The sequence below is a fragment of the Pristis pectinata genome, chromosome 8, assembly GCF_009764475.1.
Source record: "Pristis pectinata isolate sPriPec2 chromosome 8, sPriPec2.1.pri, whole genome shotgun sequence".
Lineage (NCBI taxonomy): Eukaryota > Metazoa > Chordata > Chondrichthyes > Rhinopristiformes > Pristidae > Pristis > Pristis pectinata.
The window spans coordinates 87,852,293-87,873,359 of record NC_067412.1 but is presented as its reverse complement, the minus strand read 5'-3'; the positions used below and the strand labels follow the sequence as shown (position 1 = coordinate 87,873,359).

Sequence of the window (21,067 nt, the reverse complement as noted above, 5' to 3'; positions counted from 1 at the left end):
CGAAGTTGCAAGCCTAAACAGAGATGAATTTACTCAATAGGTCAATTCGTAATTAGGTACTAAATGTAATGTACTTTTCCCACATTTGTTTTATATGTGGGTGAATGCATAAAAAAAGCCATCCCTCTTTTCAGTCAGTTATGTCTTCATTGTCATTATAGAAAACCCTTTTTTGCTTGTTAACTGGTTGATAGATTGAGTTACAACTTTTGGAAGGTTATACCATATTTTGAGGAGTGGTGCCCAGAAGTTTTAAGTATTTATTCTTGGAATTTAGATGTTTCTGGCAAGGCTGATGTTTATTTACCAGTTGTACATGCCTTTGAGAAGTTGGTTGTGAATATTCTTCTTGAATCACTAAATCCTTGCGGCAAAGGTGCTCCCTGAATTTGGTGGCCTTGGAAAAGATCCAGAGAATTACAAAAATGATTCTGAGCTTAAAAAAGACTCAATTTCTCAGGGCTTTAGAACAGAAAAGACTTCGTCATGATCTATCAGAAGTCTTGAATTAATTAGCAATTCTATCGCTAAATAGCTCCAATGTAACAGATTGAGGAGGACCACAGAACATGGGTTTAAACTATGTGGTGAAGTATCAGTTTGGATGTTACACTGTTCTTCTTTACCCAGAGAGTAATGAGCCTCTGGGATACTTTGCCAGCTGCTATGATGCTGATGACAGGAGTAGCTGCATATCCATACTGGGGGGAGAAGTTGCTTCACAGAGAAAAAAGTTATTCTTCCAGGTCGGTTTCAATCATATGATGGAGGCAGAGAGCAGAGTATACTTTCCTTATTTTGTTTTCTTATTCTTTGGGGAGGTGGGGGAAGGAAAGCTTAGCCATGATGATCAAGCCATCATACAGTGTAGAAAGTCCCAGGACTCTTACTTAAGGGACAGCATAGTGTGGCAGCTTGTAGAGTTGCTGCCTCAGTGTCAGCAACCCGGGTTCAATCCTGACCTCTGGCACTGTCTGTGTGGAGTTTGCACGTTCTCAATGTGACTGTGAGGTTAGGGTTAGGATTGGTCCTCTGGTTTCCTTCCACATCACACTGGTCCGTTAACCGGCCACTGTAAATTGCCCCTGGAGTGGGAAAATCTGGGGGGCAGTTGATGGCAGAGTGGGGAGAATAAGATGGGATCAGTGTCGCATTAATGCAAGTGGGTGCATGGTCAGCATGAACTTGGTAGGCTGAAGGGCCTGTTTCCTTGGCGTATGACTTGTGAGGATTCTGACCAAGCAACAGTGAAAGGATGGCATTACATCTCTGAGTGAGGATGGTAGCTGAAGGGAAGGATATCTAAAGTTAGCTGTGAAGCAATTAATTCTTGGTTAAATATCCAGCCTCTAGATCACTAAGTGTATGTGTATTACTGATCAAAAGTGCAGAATCGGAAAAGAGAAATAAAAAGGGATCCTTTATCCACACCAGAATTAACCATTACGTAAACAAAGAAGGGGGATCATGACTGACACCCTACTCCAAGACTAGCTTGCCCTAAGCCAGCCAATGCCATTTCAAGCTCATTCAAAGTCAAACATAGAACAGTACAGCACAATACAGGCCCTTTGGCCCACAATGTTGTGCCGACCTTTAAACCTCGCCTAAGACTATCTAACCCCTTCCTCCCACATATCCCTCTATTTTAAATTCCTCCATTTGCTTATCTAGTAATCTCTTGAACTTGACCAATGTACCTGCCTCCACCACCACCCTAGGCAGCGCATTCCATACCCCAACCACTCTCTGGGTAAAAAACCTTCCTCTGATATCTCCCTTGAACTTCCCACCTATTACTTTAAGGCCAAAGTTGAGTGTATTGTCATATGCACAAGTACATGTATGCACAGGTGCAATGGCATGGTGGCGTAGCAGTTAGTGTAACACTATTACAGTGTCAGCAGTCGAGGTTCCATTCCCACCGCTGTCTGTAAGGAGTTTGTACGTTCTCCCTGTGACTGTGTGGGTTTCCTCCGGATGCTCCGGTTTCCTCCCACATTCCAAAGATATAAGGGTTAGTAGGTTAACATGGGTGTAATTGGGCGGTGCGGGCTCGTTGGGCTGGAAGGGCCTGTTACTGTGCTGTATAAATAATGTTTTTAAAGTTTTCTTTTAAAAATATACTTGCAGCAGCATCACAGGCACATAGCATCCATATAGCAGCATTCACAAGAAAAACATAAACACAATTTTTACAAGAAAGGACACAATTAGAATGAAAAAAAGTCCATCAAGGAAATCAGCCCCGGGATCACCAGCCAACCAAGAATATAAGTACCTCTCCTGGATGTGTTACCACACTAAAAAGACCAATCTTTTTTCTCCTCCACACCTTCTCTGCAGCACCCTCCTCTACTTTCTGCTGCTGTACAACACAACACAATGTCTCCACCCACTGGAGTCTATAGATTATAAACAATTTGCATTCATTTAATGGTTTTAACATTGTAAAATATCCCAAAGAATTATTTGCTGCAACGTACAAGCCTTTGCCTTCTTGTGGTGGCTACAGCATTAGGGGTTGGTCCAGGTCAGCTTCCGAGCAGTGGTGAATCCCCAGGGTGTTGATGCTGATGGGCCTCTGCCAGGGAGGTGCCAGTGAGTCAGGGGGAGTTGGGTTGTTTTCTCTTGCTGGAGGTGGTCATCTGCATGCTGCTAATGTTACAGAAGGCTGTGGTGACCAAGTCACTGAATATATTTAAAAAGGAAAGAGATCGATTTCTGAACACAAACAGCATCAAGAGATATGTGGAAAGAGTGGGAATGTGATATTGAGGTATAAGAGATCAGCCACGATCACTTTGAATTGCAGGCACAAGAGACTGCAGATGCTGGAATCTGGAGCAACAAACAATCTGCTGGAGGAACTGAGCAGGTCGAGCAAGCATCTGTGGAGGGAAAGGAATTGTCAACGTTTCAGGACTGCTACAGGGTTTCGACCCAAAACATCGGCAATCCCTTTCGCCCCACAGATTGCTGCTTGACCCGCTGAGTTCATCCAGCAGATTGTTTGTTACTTTGAATTACAGAGCAGGCGCAAAAGGCCAATTGGCTCATCCTGCTCCTATTTTTAGATGTTTCTCCTTTTCTGTTTGTCTCTTAGCACAGCCCAGACTGTTGTCTAGGTGTTGCCAATTCAGAACATAGGAAAGAGAAGCAGGAATAGGACTTTCAGCAACTCCTGTCAGCTCTGCTTCCAATAGGATTATGGTTGATTCCTTAACCTCAGAAGTGTTTTCTTGCTTGATTCCCTAAATATTTAGAAGTCAATTTGATCTGTCTTGAATATACACAGCGACGGAGCTCCACAAAATTCCAAAGATTCACTTTCCTCTGAGCAAAGAAATTTCTTCTCATCTCGTTCCTTAACTTGAGACTGTGATCCCCTGGATCCAGACACCTCAGACAGGGGGAATATCATCTACCCTGTTAACCCCTGAAAGAATATTATACATTTCAACAAGATCACCTCTCGTTTTTCAAGAGAGATGTAGGCTGCACTCTCCACAAACATCTTTAAGTACATAAGAAACAGGAGTAGGAGGAGGGCATCTGGTCCTTTGAGCCTGCTTTGCCATTCAACAATACAATGACTTATCTCCTACCTCAGCACAATTTTCCTGCACTACCGCCCCTGTCCAAAAAGCTTTTGATCTCCATTCTCAATGAACACAGCTGCTGAACATGGCCCTAGAGAATTCCAAAAATCCACCACTCACTAAGTGAAAAAATGTCTCCTTACCTAAGTGGCCCAGCACTTATTCTGAAACTGTGTCCTCGATCCTAGACTCCTTGACCAAGGGATCTTCCACCTAGCCTCTCGCTGTCAAGGTGTTTAAGAATTTTGTAAATTTCAATGAGATCCCAGCTCATTCTTCTAAACTCCAGGAAATATGTCTACTCAATCTCTCCTCACACAATAAACCTGCTATCTCTGGAAGTGGTCTTGTGCTTTTTCACTGAATTCCCTCTATATCCTTTCTCAGGTAAGGATCCCAAAATTGTGTACTCCAGATGTGATCTCACTAAGGCCATAAGGTAATTTTTACTGGTCTATTAAAATCCTTTCACAATAAAGGCCAAAATACAACTTTCCCTCCTAATCACTTGCTTCACCTACATGTTGGCCTTCAGTGACTTGTGTACATGCACACTTAGAACCCTTTGACCATCAACACTACCCAGTCTCTCATCATTTAACAAATACTTTCCTTTGTCTGCACCACACACTTTTCCACATTATATGGCATCTGCCAATGTATCGCCCACTCACGCAGTTTGTGCATAAACCCTGGAAGTTTCTTTATATCGTCCTCTGTACTCTCCATCCCCCCGGTTTGATATCATCAGCAAACTTGGAAATGTGACATTCGGACTCCTCAGCCAAATTATTAATAGAAATTATGAAAAACTAGGCCCCAGATAATGACTCCATTAGTCACAGCCTGCCAACCTGGGAACGATCTGTTTGTTGTTCTTCCTTTATTTCAAATATGACCACAGCCACTGGAGAGTTTCAATATCTGATTCTCATTGACTTCAGTTACTTCTTAATGCCCCCCACACAGAAAAACGCTTTGGTGTCAGGTCTAGTCAACGTCACCTCCCATCTGGAATTTAACTATTACTTACTTGTTTGGATCAAGGTTACCAGGCAGTTCCTCACAGAATCTCTTAAAGTCACCTCTTGAAATTCTAGTGAGTATAAGCTCAATTTCTTCAACTTTCCTTAATTGGACAACCAGCTCACCACTGGAATCAATTGCACTGAACCCCCAAGCAAAGTATATCCTCCCTTAGATACAGAGACCAAAACTGTATAGAGTGCTCCAGGAATGGTCTCACCAAAGCTCTGTACTTTACAGCAAAGCTTCCTCATTCTTGTAGTCCACTTCCTAACAATAAAATTCAACATACCATTTGCTTGCTGCACTTGCATGTGTCATCATCATAGAATTGTACAGTATGGAAACAGGCCATTCAGCCTAATTTATCCACACCGCGCACCCTTCCACATTAATCCCATCTCCCAGCACTCGGTCCATAGACTTCTATGCCTCAGCAATTCAAGACACTTCTTAAATGTTATCAGCAACCCAGCTTCAACCACTCTCTTAAGCAGTGTATTCCAGGTACTCACCACTCTCTGGGTGAAGAAAGTGTCTCTCATATCCCCTCTAACCCTCCTTCCCCTTACCCTAAATCTATGTCCTCTAGTTCTATCTGTCTCTGATTTGGGGGAAGTTTCCTGCAGTCTACCCATGTATACCCCTAATCATTTTATATACTTCTATTATGTTCTCTCTTAACCTCGTCTGCTCCAGGGAGAACAGATTCTTCGGTCTCTCCTCATAACTGAACTGCTCCATCCCAGGCAACATTTTGGTGCATCTCTTCTGCACCGTCTCCAATGCTATCACATCCTTCCTATAGCATGGCAATCAGAACTGCACACAATATTACAGTTCAGGTCTGGCCAAGGTTTTATAATGTTGGAACATAACCTCCCTACTTCTATATACGATGGCCTGACTAATGAAGGCTAGTATCCCATATGCCTTCCTAACCACATTATCTACCTATGTTGCCACATTCAAGGATCTATGTACTTGTACTCCAAGGTCCATTTGTTCCTCAATTCTCCCTAAAAACCCAGCCTCATTAGTGCTCCCAAGATGTGCCACCTCACACTTGTCTGGATTAAACTCCATCTGCCATTTCTCAGCCCATTTCACCAACAACATCGATATCTCTCTGCAGCCTAAGACTCTCCCACACTATCAACAACCCTGCCAATCTTTACGTCTCCCACATCCACATTCAAGTCATTCACGTATATTACAAACAGCAAGGAGATGGGGTCGTAGTGAATTAAGGCAGGATCCTGGAGTTTTTAAACTTGTCTACTGTTTCCAATTTACCTTTTGGCTCTCCCTTGGATATCCAACAAGGCTCACTGGTTACACTGAAAAGCAGCAGAATAGTAAAATTGTGAAGGGCTACTGCTCCACTACAGTTCTCCTGTGTCTCTTATCATCATCATCTTTGTGAATCTGCCTCCTCAGTCCAGCAGCGATTGCAACCAAGGGCATCTGATATTGCACTAGTTGGGATTTGGGGAGTTGTCCGATTTCACTTAAGTGCAGCCTGAACCTTAAAATGAGGCTGTTTATTTGTTGTTAGAATGGGCACCTCACACATTTCTGCACACTACTCCAAAGTTAAAATCTGAGTCTTAAAAATCCTTCAGTAGTATAGCTGTTGAAAAAGATAGGGACATTAATAACAATTATTAACTGTTAGCAGATAAGTCTATGATATTGATAGTTAAAATCTTATAGTAGTGATGAATGGAAGGCAGCTACCAACTAAGTTTCATTTAAGAATATTTGCTGAATGAGGAAATGAAACCATGAGTGATTGGCCTTATGTGGTAATTTTCATCTTCCTGTCACTCACTTGGGCAGTTGCTTACTTCTCAAGCACAATGTGAAAGGTAAGAGAAATTGGAAGTTCTCGATTTCCATTGCTCTGGAATGATATCTCAATTAAACTTTGCGTTAACATGTGGTCCTCCTTTTCAACTGTTCAAATCATATGAGAAAATGTCTTAAATAGAAAGCTGTCATTTTAATATTGATTTAAAATTAAGGATTTAGAACAATTGACTTTGATAGTTGATCAGCTTTATCCATGGTATATTGCACTTTGTTGGATTGATGCAGGAGGTCAATGAGAGAGAGTTCAGAGTGGGAATGGAAGAATTATAGTGATAGGCAATTCAACCTGAAGGTCACCTTTGTGGACCGAATGGAGATGTTCAGCAGAGCAGTCACCCAGTTTGTGTTAGGTTTCCAATGAGACCACAGTGCAATGTATCCTGTTCCATACCCATGAGTGTAAGTCCTAAAATGAAATCCTTGCTTCACCTGGAAGGAGTATTTTGGGCTCCTGGCAAGGGAGGACGTGAAAGGATACGATAAGGGAGTGTTATTGGAGGAAATGGAAGAATGAGCTAGAGCATCGGACAGAAAAAGGTCCCTTCAGAATGCTGAGCGGGAAGGGAAAAAATCAATCACACGGCGGCAACACATTGGACATACTTTGGAATATGTTTCAGTGCTTACTATACAAATTTAAGACTACTGCATGAAACTGGAAATTATAAAGCAGTTTGAAAATATGTGTTGCAGGGAAAATGCCTTGGGAACTTTCATTATGTCAATCAAATGTGCAGCGAACGATACTTGACGAACAAAAATGAACTAACTGGTAAAAGGTAGGAAAAAAGACACATGGTCGAAGGAATTGCCAATAAGGAGCAGGATGGATATGACTTTATTATTTCTGTGTCTTCTCAAAGAGATATATTCAGCAAGATTTCAAGCTCTATTTTATTAAAAGTTAGTAATATCTATATTACCCTCTCAGACTTTTCCCAGTAAGGTTGACTGAGAACTTAAGAGTATTTAAGAAGCTACTAAGCTTAGAGATTGAGGTTCTAATGCGTAGTGTTTTAAGTCCAGCATTATCCATACAAGCTCAATGTCTTCTCACTCATGTTTGCACATACTAGTTAAGCAGTGCACCAACCACAACAAAGGAGCTTGTTTCGTGGGGCAGGACAGACTATGCTAACATGAGAAGTTGGTATCATTATCTAAAATTCTCAACAGCTAAATGGGATCTATCTTTAAAAAAAATTTGCTACATTTTCAAGCTGGCATCCAGCTCCTAGATGTCATATTTTATACATGCATCAATTTTATCTTACATGCATTTTTGTACTGTACAGTGCTTTGCTGTCCTTTTTACATTTCAAAGTTAACAATAACCAAACAAACTTATTGGGAGTTCAAAAATAACACTGATACAGTACATAAGAACATTGCATGGATGTGTATTACACAAAAAATTGTATTGAATATTTTGGGACTATCAAACAAATGAACAATAATGGAGTGTACAAAATACTGGATGGGACACTATAAATACATTGTAAATGCAGAATCAGTACAGCCCTGACCAAAAGTGGATTACATTATATACACGGAATTATACACAGTAATACTGAAAATTAACTAACAGAATTAATCTTCATAGATTCTTCAACCTCCAAAAAAAATCAGAAGACTTGAATGAGAATGCAGTATTAAAGAAAGACTCCTCGTTACAATACGAGGCATGCAGTCCAGCACTCAGCCAGGTAAAGAAGGGGAAAACCTCATCTGTTGAAGCGTGTGATGGGCTCCAGATGATTTATATGACATCTATGTCACAAATATGCAGCAAGCACTGCATTATACTATCATCTTTCTATATCAGAGGTCCTCTTCAACTGGAATCCAGTGATCTTTTTCTCAATGTTGTCCTGCCCCATAACATCAATTCCTCTCAAGAATATTCTCTAACTAACACTTGTTTCTATTAGATCCCTGAAACAGAAGAGGATCCATTCTTTGGAAAACTGCCTTTCCTTGTTTTGTTCAAAGGAAAGTTAAATACATGAGGTTGGGAGTAAACTACTTGGCAAGCAACCTGCTCATTAAATGGAAGTTATTTCATTATCTTCAATCATGCTGCAGAATTTCTTCTACCCTTATGAAATCAGGCACTTGTTAAAAAGGTTGCTCGATTGGTAAAAACAGTGGAGAGTCTCTGCTGTTGTCACTCAGCAACAATGCTTGATGCATGGAGGGAGTCCAATCATATACTTTAGACATTCAGGATTTCAAATTCTTCCTCTGATTCAAACAGTTTGTCAGCTGGCTCAACAAATTCTGGGGACGTCAACAAATACAAAAGTAAAAAAAAAGTGATTAATACATGTACACACAGGTGTTTACTTCACAATATACAAAGAAAGGAGAGAAAGTACTGAAAATTGAATTTTCAGGCTAATAAAGAAAAATATTCTGATTCATAGTACCAAGCCAGGTAAAGTCATGGGATTATTCAATAACAGTTAAAAACAGTAAGAGACACAGTGTACTGGAGGAAGGACCTTTAATTAAGCCGATGTACTTTCTCAATCCCTACTTTCTTTATGTGAGTAATTTTTTTTGATACAGCAAAATAAGAAACAGTTTTTCATTATCTTGTTGAAAGGACTAAAATAACAAAAGGAACTTAAAATGGTTCAAGGAGTTTGAGGGATGAATCATGGGCAAAGCACCTTGTAAGGGGAAAGTCAAGAGAGCAGAGACATAGACAAAGAAGTCAATTTTGAATAAGATTCTTAAGCAATATAGAGGTTTGAGGAGTGTCTATGGTGGAGTAGAGTCACAGAATCACAGAGTTATATATCACAGAAATGGGACCTTTGGCCCAACCCAACCAAAATGCCCATCTAAGGTAGTCCCACTTGCCCATGTTTGGCCTATATCCGTTTAAAGCTTTTATATCCATGTAGCTGTCCAAGTGCCCTTTTAAATGTTGTTAATGTACCTGCCTCAACCACTTCCTCTGGCAGCTCATTTCATATACGGACCACCCTCTGGGTGAAAAAGTTGCCCCTCTGGTTCCTATTAAATCTCTCCCCTCTCACCTTAAACCCTCTAGTTCTTGATTTCCCAACCCTGAGAAAAAGACTGTGTGCATTCACCCTGTCTATGCTCCTCATGATTTTATACATTAGAAATAATAACATAGACAGTAAGTGAAAGAGTGCTGTGTGTTTGCTTTGAAATAAATCCTAGGAAGAATCCTGAGCTGGTGTGGAATTAGATCATTGGGAAAAAGGGGGGGAGGGGACGTTGAGAAGAAAGAATGAATGAGCAGGAACTGGGTGAATGTCATACCAGGCATAATGTAGGCCAGATGCAGCTTTGGCACAGACTGTTGCTGAGGAGGTCAGCAATGAAGGACATGGAAGCTCTGGTATCTTGAAAAGGCAACTGGGATATTGAATGGGATAAACTAAACAACAAATGCCCCAGCATTGTCCTCACCTGCACCTGTGGTCTGTACTTCAGGTTTGGTTGCAGGAACAAATGGAGGCCAATGAGCAGGATGCTTCTCGACCAGTTCAAACATCCGGAAACTTTGTGTCTTCAGGATTTCCTATCAATTTGATGTTCACATCATTAGGCACAAACTAAACAAGGTCTATATCTTATACCATAGACTAAATAATATAATGTACAACTACATCCCTGCATGCCCACTTTGTCTCTAGGTTCTAGATCAGAAACCAATGAAAACTGTAAAAGGCAATATCCTTCTCTTACCTATTCCAACCTCCTCAGCAACATCTAAACTCTGGCCCAGGTGATTAGGAGTCCACAGTACATGCAAAGTTTATTTTGTCTCAGAAATGTCACTGCTGATGATACTAACAAATATTATATGTGACTCCCTCCTGAGAATCCTTTCTTAAATGTCAGACCTCTTTCTGCAAAAGACAATTCCTTCTGGTCTGAGCAAAGAACCAAAAAAGAAAATCTACAAGTGCATGTCATATTTCTGGAAGAACTACGGTTCTCAATGACCAAGGCGGCTGTGCTGCCTTTCATGCCAGGTGTTACCACTATTTTTTTCCAAAAAGCAAAATGAGCTTAGAAAATTGGAAATCCAAAAGATACTGATCTCAGACAACACCAGTATCTGAAAATAGGCTGCAGAAGTTCAAGGTGGCTGCTCACCACCATCTTCTACAGGCTAATAGGAATGGAAAGTAAATGCTAGCCTTACCAGTGACACCCAGATCCTGAAAAGTGAATAAATAATTTTTAAAAAAATCAGAATGACTAAAAAAAAATTATTTTATTTCATACCTTCTGTACAAAATTACACCAGTTTTCAAAATCTCTTTCAGTGTTGCAAAAAAATCCCTGTAATAAGAAGCAGATGTCAAGGAAAATACAGACACCATCCGATACATGTCTATGTAATCATACACAAGGCATTCAGGGTCTAAACATTTAATTTACATATTTTAAATCTTGTGCTTTGACAACAATAGATTTAAAATATGTAAATTAAATGTTAGCAGACTGAATTGTGTGGATGAATATGCGAGGCATCATGCTGACAGATACCAGAAGCCTACAACTGTTAACAAACTCCTTCCCTACAGGAAGTGAAGAAAGAAAAGCAAACAAAAAGACCAAGAAGCCTCAAGCTGATCTCTGATGCTCCTGCCACTTGCCTCAGCATTAGTGGAGGTCTGAGGGGAGTTTTATTTTAGACAATGCTGAGGAGTCAACTTCCTTTTCTGTTTTACCCAAACAGATCAAATCTGTGGCATTACAATACATCTCCATCCTGGTCCCCTTATAGCTCAGAACCCCCAGACCCATAACAAGATACTTCCTTCAGACCCTGTGAGTGATGGTACACCAAGCCATAAAGATGAGTCATGCCGCTTGTGAAGAAGTCCTTGTACCTCTGTTAGTCTGAAAATAATGGAAAACTGTGCTTCTAAATGCAACGTAGTGACTCTCACCCTTTGTGGAGAGGGGATAAGGAGAACAGTGAATTGCTTTGAAATTGAAATGTTTCTGAAATGGCATCCCTAGAGATAAAAAAATAAGAATTTACTGCACTTTGTGGAAGATTCTGCATCACACTGCCTGAAGCAGGCATATTTGCATTGCTCAAAAGAAGATGAAGCAGCTAATCTGTCTTTGTAATAGGACCTGCAACAATAATAGCCATCATAAAACTGAAACTCCTCCCACTTGATTCTAGGGAGTCCTGTAAGTTAATGGTCTGTCAGATAGGGTGGTCCTTGTTAGAGAAGTAATGAAAAACTAAGCAATCCTTCTCACTGGATCCTACTTTTACACCAAAGTGCAGCACTACATTTGGGGATATTGACTCTTGATTAATACAAAATTCGCACTTATGTTGTTTAGACTCAGTTAATGGGGTGTGTTCCTCTAGGAAGAAACCATCCATTTTCGATAAATAGAATTTACTTTTGTGGCTTTCTCACTTGCTCAGTGCAGTGAAAGTTAAGCTTGGAAATGAGCTTCTGTGCATGACAGATACATAGCTGAATAATTTAATCAGTCATATGGCATTGTTCTGTGACCCAGGGAAAAGAAACAGATAAAATTTACACCTGAAATGTAGAACAAAATGAAGCAAATGTTCACTCTTCAAGCACAAAGTTTTGCCTGTATAGATGTTTTTGTTCTTAGCTGGGTCATTTAGGAAATGGATGGAGAAAGAAAGGAGGAAGCAAGATTGATGTAAGGTGTTTCCCCCAGAGGCAACTTAATAAAATTAGTGGGTGAATCAACCTACAGTGCTGATTTACGCTTCATAGCAGCTGGTGTGCTGTGATATTAGTAGGATGAAACATTGGCATCCCCCATGTTAATTTATAAAATATCTTAAGCTTCTGCAAAGGAGCTACTATTTGCAAATGCCACAAAAACAGGGAGCACAGTGAGGATTTTGATAAAGTAATCTGGGAGAAATTATTTCCACTTGTCAGCATGTTGATAACCTGGGTGCTTATGTTTCAGATGACTATAAGAGAAAGAAACAGTATTAAAAATATTTTTACATGGAAGGTTGTGAGAATGCTTAATGCCGTCTCAGGAATAATAAGGAAATAAATCATTTCCCCCCAAGGTTTATAAGAAATGGAAGAGAATTGGACTAAGTGCCTAGTTCTAATGGAGAGAGTGTCCATTCACACTGGATCAAATGACATCCCTCTGTACTGTAACATTCTATGACTCCGTGACCTAATAATGCAGTGCAATTCCTTTAATTCAATATCATATCCCCAAGTGTGGTCAGGATGTCAAAAACTTCTCAAAGGTTTACAGGGGAAAAAAACTGTCCAGAAATTCTGCTTCATCTGTAGCTTGTAGAATTCCTGCCTGGTAAAACTCCCTGAAGCTCTGAGTGATAGGTTGTGAGAAATCTCTGGTCTTCATATAGGTTCTTCAGATATTTCTATGCTATTAACAATCCTTACGAGTCATTGACATATGTTTGCCATTTAATAGTGGATTATAATTTTGTCAGCAGATGGTGCTATTGCACTTCTGAAATAAACTGGTATTTTTATTCAGCGGTCTGGAGCATTTTTCAGTATCTCACAAAGAATGGAAATCCTTTGTCTCTTCCCTTTTAACACTGTGATTCTGCCCTACTTTCAGAGCTACAGTGCATCTTAAAAAGGACTTTGAAGCCAGAGAACACAAGAAAATAGGAGACACAAGAAGCTAGAGATGCTGGAACCTGGAGCAACACACAAGCTGCTGGAGGAACTCAGTGGGTTAGGTAGCATCTGTGGAGGGAAATGAACAGTCGATGTTTCTGGTTGAGAAAGAAATTAGGAGCAGGAGTAGGCACCAGGCCCTCAAGCCTGCCCTGCTATTCAATATGATCATGGATAATCTATGCTGGCCTAACTCCTCTTCTGTGTCAGTATCTCATAACCCTCAATTCCTCAATCTTTCAAATATTTATCTATCTCCACCTTAAACAAATCTAATAATCTGGCCTCCACCACTCCGGGGCAGAGAATTCCAGAGATTCACTACCGCTCAGAGAAGTTTTAATGCACCTCAGTTTTAAATGGCCGGACCCTTATTTTGTAGCTATGTCTCCTTGTTCGTGTCTCCCCCACTAGTGGAAACATACCGTATCAACATCTATCCTGTCAAGCCCCTTTAGGATCTTATATGTTTGAATACGGTCACTCCTTATTCTTCAACAGAAAGCAAATGGCGGGAGCACAAAGAGGATATTTTCGGGATGACATGTCAGATTCAAATCAATCAAGTGCGTCGCTGCATTCCACAAGTCTGAGTAGCAGGAAGCAGTTGGGAGCCCAGGTAATTTGAATGAGATACTGAAGAGAAAAATGATGAGCACTAAGGTATTAGGTAAATTAGAAAGAAGTACTTAAGTTAAAAAAAATGTTAAAGTAGCTTGGCTGAAATTGGTTTAATTGGTGAGGATTCAACTAGCTACACTATAAAATGAATACCCAAAGGAAATTGAATCAAAAAGAGGTACCATAGGATAAGATGTACATGCTCGGAGATGGTTAAATTGAGAATATTAGATGTAGTAGGTAGAAGAGATATAAAACTTGTATATTGCTACAGTACAAATGCAGAGACAAAGAGTTCATAGATCATGATCTCATTAAATGTAATGTTAGGCTTAAGAGACTAAAAATGTTACTCTTCTTCCTTTGTTATGAGCACAAGAATTGTATTGACTAAATGAGTTCTGACCAAGAATCTTCAATCCGAAACGTTAACTCTGACCTACTGAGTATTTCCAGCATTTCCTGTTTTTATTCAAGAATTGTAACAGGCTATTTAGACATTCAAGCTATTTGTTCATCTTTGAGCTCCATATAACAACATTTTTTCCATATCCCTTAATACCTTTGGGTTATCTGAGAGCCGTCCATTTGATTTATAATTAACAACTGACTTAGCATTAATTTCTAATTAATACAAAAACCTTAAGGAAGTGGACAGAATAGAAACTAGTAAGGATTGATAAAAGTAATTGACTGTGAATGGCTTGTATTAAGCTCAGTGGCTAGAACTTGTTGTCAGTGGCAAGTTTCCAGTGGCCAAGCAGTAAGTACGAATTAAACCTTTTCTAGATCCATGATGTTGGCTTGCTGCCTGAAGCCATCCCAGTTGCAAACAGTGAGGCCCTAATGCAGCACGATAATAGCAGGCCAGAGCGAGCTCTGTTTTTTCTCAACTGAGAACCATTTCTCAAAGCAAGCTCAGTTTTTTCTCAACTGAGAAAACTTGAATATGCCCCTGGCTCTTGCTGCCTGTTAAACCTGTCATTGTCATATGCTTGTGAAAGCCAGAGAGACTCAGAAGCACTCTAAAACTATTAAAAATCAATGAATCAATTAAAATCAATTATTGTGTGCATATTTATTCTGTATTGTTTTCCCTTGTAATACCTCAATTTACTGATGTGATGAAATGATCTGTATGGATGGCAGGCAAAACAAAGTTTTTCACTGTACCTCGGTACATGTGACAATAATAAACCAAGTTACCAATTTTCCAGTCGCCCCATTACAGTAGGGATGTGGAGGCTTTAGAAAGGGTGCAGACAAGGTTCACCAAGATGCTGCCTGGATGAGAAGGCATGAGCTATAAGGAGGTTGACAAACTTGTTGTTTTCTCTGGAGCGGAGGCTGAGGGGAGACCTGATCCACATTTACAAGTGATGAGAGGCATATATGGGTAGACAGTCCAGATCTTTATCGCAGGTAGAAATGTCAAGTACTAGAGGACATGCATTTAGGGTGAGAGAGGGAAAAGTTTAAAGGAGATGTGCGGGACAAGTGTTTTTTTTACACAGAGTGTGGTAGGTGCCTGGAAGGGGCTCCTGAGGGAGTGGTGAAAGCAGATACGACAGTAGTGTTTCAGAGGCTGTTAGATAGACACATGAATATGCAGTGAATGGAGGGATGTGGATCATGTAGAGGTAGAAGAGAATTAGTTTAATTTGGCATCATCTTCGGCGTAGACATTGTGGACTGAAGGGCCTGTTCCTGTGCTATACTATTCTATTTTCTGTTAAAAAAGCAAATTACTTTAATAAAGAAAATTAAAGCAGTTTAAAAAACTTTAAAATAATGAAACTGCATTAATTTAAAAAAATTATGCTTAGTCTTACAGTTGTCCTTCTCCATTGAAATGAATGGACTCACTATGTGACAGGCCAATTCTCAAGCAGAACTGTGCAGAAGTGCAGCAAATTCTCTCTCTACAGCTGAACTCTATGAACTCCAATGCTGAAGCACAGTTAGGGAATTCCAGTGTTGAGCAGATTGCAAATTTGGGATTTCAGCATGAACCAGGGAGTCTCAAACTTTCTAACATTGGGGTAAAAAGCAGCATTTTTAAAAAAATGCACAGAGACCGCTGCTGTAGCTCTTTTGGGGAAAGTTGGTTAGAAATGTCTATTGCAAGGACACTAGTTATTTTCTAGTGTGTTTCATACCTAGAGCAAAACCAATGTACATTAGGGAAAAAAGTTAGAAGGGCAACTAAAAGGAAACAAATAGACTGAAGGCTGTAGTCTGAAATTCATAGAAGGTGCACAGAAATTTTCATTTAAATGGTTAAAAAAATTCATTCTCCAAGAAAATTAAAAATCTAACTGTGTGCCTGTGAACCTAGTGTGAACATAATAATTCTGTCACATATGTAGCCTTGGCATATTTTCAGGACAAAGTGGCAGGTGCAGGAAAAGGAGATTGGACATAAATATAGGAAAACAGTGAGGCTTGCAAGGAGAAACACAGCATTTATAAAGAAACACTTAAACCAAATAGCCAGTTGACAAGGGAGGAACTGGACCTTTGAGACCACAGATGGCGATAGTCAAACATGCAGGACCAAACACCAATAACTCACTAACATAAAGGAATGGGAAATAAACATGGGGCCAAGGAAGAAGGCAAGTTTTTCCACAAAATAAAATGATATGATTGGCATTGTCTTCCTGCCTATAAACCCTCATTTCTGCATTAAAACATGAACATTAACAATTGGGGCCTGAATATAAACAGTTGCCTGTCAACAAAACAATTTTATTTATGTACTACCTTAAAATAGGAAAGCATCCCAAGGTGGTTCATGCAAGTGTAATTAGGTAAAAAAACAATTTTCAGCTAAAGGAATTATTAGGAAGCATTAATAAAAATTTAGTCAAAAAGTTGAGTAGAAGGAAGGTATTACTATGAACATACATTGAATTAGCAACAGGCTCCAATTAGCTGATCTGATTGTAATCTCAATTCCACATTCCCATCTACCCACAGGAACCTTTCAGCCTTTGCTTATCATGTATCTATCTCCCTCTGCCTTAAAAATATTCAAAGACCCTGCTTCCACTGCCCTTTAAAAGAAGGGAGTTCTAAAGCTCATGATCCTCTGAGTGAGAAATTTCACCTTACCTCTATCTTAAAAGGGTGACTTCTTATTTTTTAAAACACTGACATCAGAACATAATTCTATGTAATCCGGCAAACATTTATCCTTACCTAGATAATTTAAAGTAATTTAGCTAATCATTACGCCTTGCTTTCATTGGTCAGGGCATTGAGTACCAGAGTTGGGACTTCATGTTACTTCATGTACAAGGTGTTGGTGAGACCACACTTAGAGTATTGTGTGCAGTTTTGGTTGCCTAGCTATAGAAAGTATGTCATTAAGCTGAAAAGGGTGCAGAAAAAATTCACGAGGATGTTACCAGGTCTGGAGGGCATGAGTTGTAAGGAAAGACTGGCTAGGCTGGGGCATTTTTCCCTGGGGCATAGGAGCCTGAGGGGTGACCTTATAAAATCATGAGGGGCGACCTTATAAAATCATGAGGGGCATAGATAAGGTGAATGGTTAGAGTCTTTTTCCTAGGTTAGGGGTGTCCAAAATTAGAGGACATAGATTTAAGATGAAAAGGGAAAGATTTAAAGAGGACCTAAGGGGCAACCTTTTCTATATTGAGGGTGGTGGGTATATGGAATGAGCTGCCAAAGGAAGTGGTAGAGGTGGGTACAATTACAAAGTTTATAAGACATTTGGACAGGTACATGGATAGGCAAGGTTTAGAGGGATATGGACCAAACGCAATTAAATAGGACTAAGTAGGCAACTTGTCTGGCATGGACAAGTTGGGCTGAAGGGCCTGTTTGTGTGCCGTATAACTCTATGGTTCTACTATGTCATTGCTGTTTTTGGGGCCTTGTTGTTTCAATAGTGTAAAAGTATTTCATTGGGCACACTAATGTCATTAAGGATGTTATATAAATGTATGTCTCCCTTCCTACAGGTCAAAGATCTGTGTGACATGAATATAGTTTATCCAGTGGAAAATGAAACATTACAAAATGATTAGATGAGCCTTAGGAGGCAATGCATATCTTGACTGTATAGAAAATGTGAAAAATGTGACATAATTAGGTAATGATGGCTGAATTTTGAAATCAGTGTGAAGTATTTTACATTTACCAATACCATGTTCTAGAAGCCAGGTACATAACTTTAAAGAGATTAATACTGGAGAAATGACAATACATTTCAAGCATAAATGTAAGTACATGAGCGGAACATTTTTAAGGTATCTTCCAAAGTATAGCCTGAAGATTTGGCAGGTATAACTATGATGAAAGTAAATTCAAGGTTAACATTCAGAATTGAACTGGATATACATCTGATGGAGTAAGAAAATTACAAGAACAAGGTGCAGGAAAAGAGCAGGGGAGTGGGACTGACTGGCTAGCCCTGCCAGATTTACACTGGATTCTGCAAGTCACAGGGAAAAAATACAGGAACTAGCAGAAGTACGTTAAACGAAGTAATCAAAAGGACAAAAGGATCGGTATGCAAGACAAGTTTTTCACTGTACCTCGGTACAAGTGACAATAATAAACCAATACCAATACAAAAGCAGACATGATAGAAAGATGGATGCAAATACAAAAGTTGACAGCAAGAATTTGTTTCAGTAATTTATCAGCAGAGGAAAAGCTAAAAGAGGGAAGAACTTGAAAACATTACACAGTACTGAGAATGACTGTAATATCATTAACGTTCTGAATGTCCATCTCTCAAAGTAACCATGAACAATTTTTTTCCTTGGTAGCATCAGCCTAATTAGAATTAATGAATGATACAATTTGGATGGGCCCTGGAGAGAATAAACTCTCCAGTGGTCGATGGTATTTATCCTAGAATACTAAAAGGGATGTGGGTAGATTTATGGGGCTCCTTAGAAAGGAGTCAATATATGCAGGGGAGGCTTGTTAGACTGTAAAAACACCAGTCAGGACACAACAGGCTCAAAAGTCTATTCAATAGCAGAACAGGTGATAAAACCTAAGCTTGACAAACTAACAGAATAACACGTTAAAATCAATTAATATTCAGAAGGGGAAGCTTGACTGATCTGTGTGTTTCTAAATAGAAAGTGATTGTGAAAAATATTAGCATCCACTTATTGGGGACTTATATACTACTCCCATCAGTGACTTCTTGCGCATACAATTTCTTATCTTCACCCAACCTGATTCTACATTTTGAATCAGAGCCAATACCCTTTCTTACCACTGCAGTGATCTTATCCTTTATTAACAGACCTACCTTATCACCTTTCCCTTTCTGCCTATCCTTCCAAAATGTCAAATCCCTCTGAAAGATCAGTTCCCAATCTTGGTCACGTTGCACATCTATATGCCTTTAATTCTATTTGTGCTATCAGCTCATGTATCATGTTATGAATGCCACAGACATTGAAATAAAGAGCATTTAATTTCATTTTATCATTTGTCCCTACTCTGACTCTATTTGTTGTTGTACCACCTGCACTTTCCCAGATACTCTGGTTATTGTTACCCCTGATGTTGCCTTTTCCCTTTCTATGCCCTCCAAAATACCCCTTCACACTATTTTCTACTTTCAGTTTAATTTGTTCTAATTCTACCCAAACATTGCCATCCCCCTGCTAAAATAATTTAATCCCTCCCTCATAGCAGTAGCAACCTCTAAATCCTTCAGCAAAGCTATTGCACTGTTCCTGATGTGGTCTGGCTTGTAGGAGGTCCATGAAAGACTGTGAGTGAACCTCAAAAACTCCTATTTAATATGTATTTCTGCTTCGTCCATATCCCTACTTTCAGCCCAGAATTCCTAAACTCTTAGCAGTGTGGAGGAACAGAGTGACCTTGGGGTCCATGTCCATAGATCCCTCAAGGTTGCCCGCAGGTCAATAGGGTTGTTAAGAAGGCGTATGGTGTGTTGGCCTTCATTAGTCGGGGTATTGAGTTCAAGAGCTGCGAGGTGATGTTGCAGCTCTATAGAACTCTGGTCAGACCACACTTGGAGTACTGTGTTCAGTTCTGGTTGCCTCATTATAGAAAGGATGTGGAAGCTTTAGAGAGGGTGCAGAGGAGATTTACCAGGATGTTGCCTGGATTGAAGAGCATGTCTTATGAAGATAGGTTGAGCGAGCTAGGGCTTTTTGGAGAGAAGGAGGACGAAAGGTGACTTGATAGAGGTGTACAAGATGATAAAAGGCATAGATCAAGTGGACAGTCAGAGACTTTTTCCCAGGGTGACAATGGCTAACGTGAGGGGACATAATTTTAAGGTGATTGGAGGAAGGTATAAGGGGGATGTCAGGGGTAAGTTTTTTTTTTACACAGAGTGGTGGGTGCGTGGAACGCACTGTGGGGGCAGATACATTAGGGACATTTAAGAGGCTCTTAGACACATGAATGATAGAAAAATAGGGGGCTATGTGGGAGTGAAGGGTTAGATAGATCTTGGCGTGGGATGGAATGTCAGCACATTGCTGGCCAAAGGGCCTGTACTATGCTGTTGTGTTCTATGTTCTGTGTTCTATTCCTCATCCCTGAAAACGTGCCAACTCATTAAGTTATCTTCTACCATCATTTTGGATAAGAACAAAAAAAATGCAAAACATAAATATTCAAAGAGCAATGTCAAAATAGTCAAATGTACTTCTGAAGGAAAATTGAAAGAAATTTAGGGTGTTTTGAAAATGATGCTCAGATGTTCAACTACTGAGGACTATTAAAAATAACACCAATAGGAGATTTTACAGAGACATACAAGATGGTACACAACAAGTTCATGCAAAATTTAATATAATCTCATTGCAGGCAGGATATAAGTTGAAACTAGTAAAAGGGAAACGTTTTGATGAATATGAAGAAGATACAATAGATACAGAGAGGATACTAAAATTGTGGTTGTTTTTCATGGAACACAATTGGTTAAGAGGTACTGTTATAGAGGTTTTCCAATTAATGAGAAGCCTTCTCAGAGCAAATGCAGGAAACCTATTCCCTGTGACAAGTAGATAGATAACCAGTTATAGATTTAAAACAAAGGCAATAAATCTAAAGGAGAGATGAAATATCTTTTCAATCAGAGGGTCATTATAATCTGGAACGTTTCCTGAAAATGTGGTTGAAAGAAATTTTGCTCAAATTTTTATAATAAGTTTTTATACTTATTTTAGAAGCATGCTTGAATGCCCAGACCAAATGAGGAACTAAGTAGTCATGGGCAAAGAATGA

At 39.6% G+C, this 21,067-nt stretch overlaps 1 protein-coding gene across 3 annotated transcripts in view; it reads right to left on the bottom strand.

The window, feature by feature from the left end:
- Positions 1-7,308: 7,308 nt before the first annotated feature.
- The window catches only part of atg4a (autophagy related 4A, cysteine peptidase), a 49,614-nt gene continuing 35,855 nt past the window's right edge, over positions 7,309-21,067 (bottom strand). For 2 of the 3 annotated variants that reach the window (XM_052021659.1, XM_052021660.1), the window contains exons 11-13: positions 10,779-10,835; positions 9,954-10,065; positions 7,318-8,783 (exon numbers count right to left, since the gene is read on the bottom strand). In XM_052021659.1, the coding sequence (XP_051877619.1) occupies positions 8,719-8,783; positions 9,954-10,065; positions 10,779-10,835 (234 nt within the window). In that variant the 3' untranslated portion in view covers positions 7,318-8,718. Of the gene's footprint in view, positions 8,784-9,953; positions 10,066-10,778; positions 10,836-21,067 lie in introns of all 3 variants that reach the window. The other variant, XM_052021658.1, reaches the window with a different exon arrangement.